General features: G+C 32.8%; 1 protein-coding gene across 1 annotated transcript; it reads right to left on the bottom strand.

The window, feature by feature from the left end:
- Positions 1-7,176: 7,176 nt before the first annotated feature.
- On the bottom strand, positions 7,177-7,869 carry LOC145059942 (uncharacterized). Its single transcript, XM_079007701.1, has one exon. It carries the CDS (start codon positions 7,867-7,869, stop codon positions 7,177-7,179), a length of 693 nt encoding a protein of 230 aa, XP_078863827.1.
- Between the last annotated feature and the right edge of the window lie 328 nt (positions 7,870-8,197).

Here is an 8,197-nt window from a genome sequence, read left to right as displayed (position 1 = left end):
ATGCTCTTTTAGTCCATGTCAACCTGTAATAGCCGGCTCAGTGACCTTTTAGACCAAAAAAACTCACTTTGTGCCCCTATAAAGCCAAAAAAATAAGTTTGGGGATCAATACGAATTGAGTGTGAATCAGATTTAGAAGAAAATGAGAGTTTTTTTTGTACGAATTGATCCCCGAACTTATTATTATTATTTTTTTTTACTTTATAGGGGCACAAAATGCGTTTTTTTTGTCTAACAGGTCACTGAACCGGCAATTACAGGTTGACAGAGACTAAAAGAGCAGGTCATATCATAGTTTAAGGACCCGTAAAGCTCGGCAAAAACTTTAGGGACTCAATAGGTAAACCCTCTAAAGTTCGTAGGGCATTTGTGTCATTTTCCCAAACCTTTAAAACTAGAAAGAAAGGTGAAGGAGATTAAAGGATTTTCGGGTTTACCTTTAAGAACACCTCAAGCAGATTAAGATTTAGAATTCAAGGTGTGTTATATGACCCATTTTCTGGAGAATTTCATGGTTGATGGAGAGAGGAAGGGAGAATAGAGAGAAAATGAAGTGAGGGAGTGTGAGAGAGAAAGTGAAGTATGGAGAAATAGAGTGTAGAGGGGAATTGATTGAGTGTATTGGGAAGAGGAGAGAGAGGAGAGAGAGAGAGGAATCCGAATTTTGAGGGTATAATATCCCTCTCTTTCATTTGTCTTTATAAATTTTAAATATTTTATAAAAATATCAAATATTTATAAAAGATGCAACTTAACCAAGTTTTTTTTGTGCATAAAAATGTTGATTTCTGATTTATAAATTACGGGTAAATGTTAATGAGTTCAATTTTATTTCCTTAAATGCATTTTTATAATTTTAATTACTATTAGATAATATTAGAAGCTTCATAATTATTTTTATAGAATTTTTAATGTTAAAGTTTATAAATGTGAGTTTTTTGGGCATTTAGGGTTTTTGAGAGTTTGTAAATCTTTGGATATCAAAATAAATAGAATATTTGAGACTTTATATTATCTTATGGTATTATCACTCTTTTATAGTTATAAATAATGTTTGTAATTTATTTTTATCAGTTTATTGGCATTCTATGTAGTGATTCCGAGATTCAAGCGAAATTGAGGAATCAAGTATACTAGTCCTAGTCTTCAACTTTGACTTAAGTTTCTATGAGACTTTGACCTAATTTCTACTTCTAGGTCAAGTGCATGATGTGTGTATATGATTCATGAAATGGTGTTCGAGTCAAAGAGTGACCCGAATATGGATAGTCACTACAATTAAGTAGTAGTAGAATCCACATATCAATGTGAAATCTAAGTACACTATCATTCGATCCTACTTGTTTCCAAGTTTCTAGTAGGTTATAACTTAGCTTCTAGTTCCTAAGTATATTATGTGTCGTGCCTATATGTGCAACTAAGTTTATTCAAATCTAGAACCGAATCTAATTTTGACGGTTGTCACATTCTCCCCCGGTTGAAAGAATTTCGCCCCGAAATTCAATTTGTGACGTATTCTATTAGAACTCAGTCGAATACAATTATATAGATGGAGAGGTGGTGACTTGCAGTGTTCTTTGATTATTTCGGGTTTATTTCCTCAAAGGAAGAACCCAATTCTTTAACTATAGTCAAATTAATGTTTCCTTAATTCGAGTTCTACAATTTATATTGCGAGAAATTAGGATCATGGAAATCATGATCCAAAGATGGTGACCTAGTCAAAAAAGATCATCTAGTTAGATATTATTTGAATTAAGAGAGCGACATAAGTTTTGCTGATACACCAACTGCACTGAGCGTTAAATCCACATTGATCGTTAAGTTGCATTCTAAATTAGCACTAAGTGTAAATTCACCGCTTAATAAAGAAGAGATTAGGAACAATTTGTTCACTTCTGGGTTGGCTATTACATTTGGAAAAGATATATTCCAAAATAAGATGGGGTAGCACGAATGAAAGGGAAACGATCAAGGGTAAGTTCCTAAAAATATGTACTAAGGGTAAGCAACGAAGTGTTGGTACATCTCAAATGTAAAGGCTATTTAAGTGTCGTCGACAAAATGAGTTACGAAATGATTGAGGATCTCCGAGGCTATAATTACTACTACGGTTACTCTTACAATAATAAAACCTTATTCGTAGAATGAATACTCTTAGAGAATCATTGTTGCAAATGGAGGCGATGAAAGTTTATGATAAATTAAATCACATTGTATAGATAGCATTTTAAGTGTTTAGAAGCGATAAAAATCTCACTATTATCAAAATGTGTGTTTAGAAATGATAATTAATCTCAATATTATCAAAATGTGTAATAATTCCAAGATAATGAATATACATGTGTGACGATCCAACGAAGTAGTAAAATAATATAAAGATTAATTACGGTTAAAGGTTTTAGTCGCCATTAAATGAATTTGTATAGAAATATTTGTATTAAATTTTTTTGAGAAATTTCTAATTGTCATAGTCAGGACAAATTCAAGTTTACGAGTCATAGTATTTATGAAAACAAAGTTGAGAGTTTAGGAACTCACTGAAAATTACAAAGTAAAATGCTATTTTAAGAAAGGTGTAAAAATATCGATTATTGAAAATAGTGTACTCTTAGTTTAGTGTTTCTACAAAAACAATCATTTAAAGAATAGATAATCGTAAAATTCAAAATTTTTGATGTATTTAAAGAAAAGAAGAAACATAAGGATACATATCCTTCACATATATTTTCTGGATATAGAAAAATTATAAGCATAAGGGTATTCATCTTGTGTATTAATTATAAGGAAAAATACAACGAAACTTGCATTTTAAATCAAGTTTCTGAATTTAGAACGAAAGAGCAAATGTAAATAAGGATTACTTGTTTATTGTAGATTTCAAAATAAAAACAAGATGTATATGGTAAAAAGGCGTAACTGAATATATCAAAGTTGACTAAATCGAAATTATGCCTCACAACTATACACATATTAATCGCTCAAAACGAAAAGGTAGACTTCTAGTCTTTATGTATAAAAACATGATACCATGAGAAGCAAAATAGACAAAAACAAAGTTAGACAGTGTATTATGTTAATATAATGGCGTACGAGATCTAAAATCAAAAGGTGAGCGAGAAATAAAGTTCGGGTGAAAGAAAAAGGAAGGTAGCGGCGGCGGCAATGATTGTTATTGTTAAAATTCTAAGAACAATACCTATACGTAGATTTAAAATCAGGTTGAGATATATTTCAAACTTCAATATTTTATGTATATTGATGATTAAATAGACATGTGGGAGTTCTAAAGTGTTTGCTAAGGATTGCTAAAAATTCATAAGTTATCTATTAAGTTAAACTCCATTTGTGAAAAAGGAGAAGCCCTACAAATGGCGATTGAAAATCTCACAATTTTGACTTTCTAAAAGGAAGTCCAACAATGATTAAAATGGATAAGGTAAAATCTCAGTATATTTAAAAGAATAATTATTCATTGTTGAGAGTGTATCACTGGAGAATTTAAAAGTGAACACTAAGTTTTCTAATGCTATAAATTTTAAAAACTTTACAGATTATAAAACTATATTGAAGCAAAATACGCAAATAAGGTATGTTTTGAAATACAAGCATTAGAGATGTCTTATAAACATGTTTGAAGTTGAGATTTGCATAAATATCATGTTGGGTTTCGAGAAAACACATTAAAGTAAATTACAATGTCTAAATGAGAAAGCTATTAAAAGTGTCAAAACAAAAGTGTTTTCAAGATTTGATGAAAAATTTTCACATAATATGAGGTCTATAATATGATGCTTATGTTTTCTTTTAACAACCCCATTTCGTTGTGGGGTGTGTGCACATAAGGTCTACAAAAAAGTGTCATGATCTTCATAAAACTTTGTAATAACATTGGAGGTGAAATCTCCCCCATTATCACTGCGTATTCTCTTGATTCTTCAATTGAATTGGGTTAAAACCATTTTGTAAAAGTTTAACTAAGAATGAACTTGTGTCGAACTTGTTTTTCATCAATTAGACCCATGTGGTTCTAGTATAATCAGCCACTATTGTAAGAAAATATCGAGCTCCCTTCATTGAAGGTACCTGATACCCAGCCCATATATCACAATGAATTAAATCAAAACATGAAGTGGTTTTAATATTACTATAAAAAAGGTAACCGAGTTTGTTTAGCTCATACATAGGAATCACAGTTATCAATACTAGCTATGCTACCTATAGAATTAATTTGTTGAAGCTTAGAATTTGAAGTATGACCAAGTCTTCTATGCCTAATTTGAGAATTCATAGTGACAGCCATGGCAGTAGCTCCTTTGTCCAACTTCTCCATATGAGAGAGACCATCCCTACATATCCCCATGCCAATCAACTTCCTCGAGTGTAAGTAATGTAAACAACAATAATCGGGAAAGAAGATTAAAAAATAGTTAAGCCCTTTGGTGATTTTCCTAACATATAACAAGCTTCATTTAAAATGAGGAATATATAGAACGTCATTGACATCCAAATTAGAAATAGTTGTGCACTCCCAACACCTTTTACTACAACTTTGTCTCCATTAGGAATTCTAACGGGTACCCCGACGTTGGATTTATTTAGAGATGTTAAGATGGAATCACTACATGAAATATTTTCTATAGCTCCAGTGTCACTAACCAAAGGAGAAGTGAAACCGATTTTACCTTCCATGTTTACTTTTGGTTTTGGTGGATCATTAAGTTGTATTAGGAATCTTTTGGATTGTTCAACGATGAGTTTGGGTATTGGGCTGCTCTCAAGTTCGATTGCATTAGACTTAGGTTTCGCCTTAGGCTTTTTCTTTAAATCATTTGTTGGTCTTCATTGAAAGGTTTAATCTGGGTATCAGATTTTTTTTTTCAAAACATCCGTTAATATTATGGTCATTTGTCCCGCGGTGTTTGCACTTTAAACTTTTCTTGTTAACGAGACCTTTTTCCATGTTTGTTTAGGTTCGGATTTCATAGGCTGCAGCTTGAACAACAAATTTGCGGGACATGGTAATACTCCTTTGTTGCTCATCTTTTGCAACCATGTGATAAAAGTACAATGGGTCGGTATAGGTTTAATGCTCAGTAGTTGAGTTCTAAAAGTTCCAGGATCTTCGTTGAGACCCATCAAGAACTCGTAGATTGTTCTTTATTCTTGTCCTCGATGATTCTTTTTCCAACATTACAAGAAAAATTTTCACACGTACACCTAGGCTGCGAGGAGAAGGATTGAATTTCGTCCCAGATTCCTCTTAGTTTCATGAAATATGCTGACACAAACATGACTTATTTTCTTGTTGAAGCAAGCTTTTGTTTTCGTATGCCCTAGGTGCACTCTCTTTTTTGAAGCATTTCTCAAGATCTTTCCAGATCTCTCTTGTTGTGCATGCATAATTTACATTATCAAGGATCTCCTTCTCCATAGCAGTGGTCAACCGACCTTCGATAATCGCATCACTACATTGCCACACCATCAGAATCGGTGAGTTCTCCGTTAGACGTTCTAGGATGCCATCGATGAAGTCGACCCTATTCTTTGCGAAAGTCTTTGATTTTTCTAGACCAATTTGCATAGTTTCCATCATTTAGTGTTTTGTTGACTTGTAGTACTTGGCGAGGGTAATCGTTTGGGTGAATATAGAATGGTGAGTTGGGGTCATTTTGATGGATTTGTAGATGAACCCGCTTCAGCAACAATAGATCTGGTCATGGTGCTTCAGAGTTTTCAAACAGATCAAGAGACTCACTCTGATACCATAAAGAAAACAAGAAAAGCTTAACATGAAGAATTGCGTTCCTGACTTGGTGTTATTATTGAAGAACCATTGAAAATATACACCAGAATATTGCTTGAATAGTAAGCAAAAATAGAATAAGGAAACTAGATCGAACGAATCCTTGTACCGTTTTTTTGGAAACAACAAACGAATTAAGCAGAAGCCAACTTGCAATATTTCAGCGAGCACCCTGAGTTCGAGCTCCTTTACAGGGCAAGCCAAGCCTCTATAGAGATTTCTAGGGAAAAATTCCCCACATGTGGCACCACAAGAGGTAATCTAAGAGAATTGAGCTCCTAACCTTACGCCAGATAAGTAGGGGTGACAATTGATGACACGATACGACAAAAATACACGACACGAAACGAAATTGAGACGAAACTGAAATTCGAATTCGTCTTCGTGTCACGTGTAAAAAACACGACGTCGTGTCGTGTTTAAAATTCGACACGAAATTTATACAATTTAACATTTGTCAGTTGTGTTTTTCGTGTTTGTCGTGTTATTTATGATTAAGTATTAATTAAATAACTTAATTGTCATATTATGTCATTTTTGTCGTGTCGTGTTTATTGTTTTTTTAATCGCTCCGTTTTCGTATTAGTTAAAAAAACACGACATCATGTCATGTCGTATTCGTATTACAAAAAAATTTGTCATGTCGTGTCATATCAGACAAAAACACGACATGATACTTGATTTGCTACTCCTACCCAAATTGGTATAAAACCCGGTGCATCAAACATCACTTGCGAATCCCTACACCTATATAAAATTATTATTAAACGTAATGAAACTTGTATTAATATTAATAAAGCAAATATAGTACCTGGTATAAAATTGCTTTCGATTTGTATTTCGTAATTTGCAACTTCGATATCCAAATGAATGGAACTAAGATGAGTACTCTGTTAGTCAATAAAGTTAATGAGCCAATTCTATAATTAAAATCCTTATATGTATGTTCCTTGCCAAAAATTAGTTCAATAGGACTGGAAGTGTTGTACTCTATTTTGATAAATCTTAATCAATCAACGGTAAAAATAAATAAATAAATAAATAAATAAATAAAAACAGTTATATCTGAATTTTGACAATGATTAATTTCTAAAAATACCTAAAAAACTATTATTCATCATTCAACGATCTATACTTTATGTATATTTCTAGACATTATGTTACGAGTGAAGGTTTTTGTTGTTTCTTCAAGTGTTCATATAGAAAATAAAAAACTTTCAAGGAACGAACACATTTGTTTTGTTGGTTTCTTGTTTAATAAAAAAAATATCATAACATTTTTTTGAGATCTTGCGGCATGTTATAATTACCATTCTTAAAGAACGCACAAGCTATTTTATTATATTTTCCAATTAACAAATTCAATTATTTCATACTACATTCCCATATTGAGCCTTGTATTCCTGCCATAGTTGATCCACGGGCTTTCCTGTCAAGTCTTCAAAATACTTGACGTCAAAAGAAAACCTCATCATCTTGTTAAGCTTTGCGACGAACCCTGGGACAATCCCATCACAATATTCGAGAAAACGGGCCGTGAAATCATATCCCTGGTCCCATCTATCCCCAGATCCCGGTTCTGCAAAACCAGGTGGGTAATAATTCGCTTTTAAAATCGTATAGTCTGCCACCCCTTCTACCAAGCCTACTGGAGCTTGACCCTCACCATTCCATTGAAAAACGTGGGTAATTTCATGGTGCAAAAGGGACGTGTATTCCCATTTCAGGTCCCCTTCATACCCTTCTAGATAAACAGAACTAACATTAATATTATCACCCCAAGTGATTGCTTCGGCTCCTTTGAACTCTACGATGTAAATGCTCATAGTGGGCACAGGCTTTCGGTCAGCAGGATCGCTTTGTTCGAAGATGGTGGTCCATACGTAGTTGTTGATGGTTCTCATTATTTGCTTTGTGTATGGAATTCCGATTTCATTAGTGAAACGGATGCCGCCGGGAGTATCTGAAGCATCGTTAATTGCTTGGTAGTTCACGGCGGATGTTCCACAAAAAGACAATGACAAGGAGAAGAGGGTATAAAGGAAAAAGTAACAGAGAGCCATGAATAATCTATTTGAGGTTCGGGGAATAAAAACGACACATGCAGCCATCATCTAAATATAGGTATCATGTGTAATTGATATTTTCCAATTTTGTCATTATGAAAATTAATTGCATCTCAAATATTTTCTAAATATTTTGGTCGATTTACTGAATCTGGAATTGTATTACGTTTTTATATATGGACAATAAATATTTTGATTGACAGATATATGGTAAATAATATATATATATATATATATATATATATATATATATATATATATATATATATATATATATAGGGTTAGGTTATTTTGTTTTCACTATCTATTCTATGCATGTATGACT

The sequence above is a fragment of the Lactuca serriola genome, chromosome 6, assembly GCF_051521515.1.
Source record: "Lactuca serriola cultivar US96UC23 chromosome 6, Lser_US96UC23_V15, whole genome shotgun sequence".
In the NCBI taxonomy this organism is placed as follows: Eukaryota; Viridiplantae; Streptophyta; class Magnoliopsida; order Asterales; family Asteraceae; genus Lactuca; species Lactuca serriola.
The sequence above is the reverse complement of the archived record's forward strand: the minus strand, read 5'-3'. Positions and strand labels throughout refer to the sequence as shown.

Bases quoted from the DNA above. Each gene is read 5' to 3' on its own strand.
- LOC145059942 (XM_079007701.1), bottom strand. From the start codon at position 7,869: ATGGCTCTCTGTTACTTTTTCCTTTATACCCTCTTCTCCTTGTCATTG.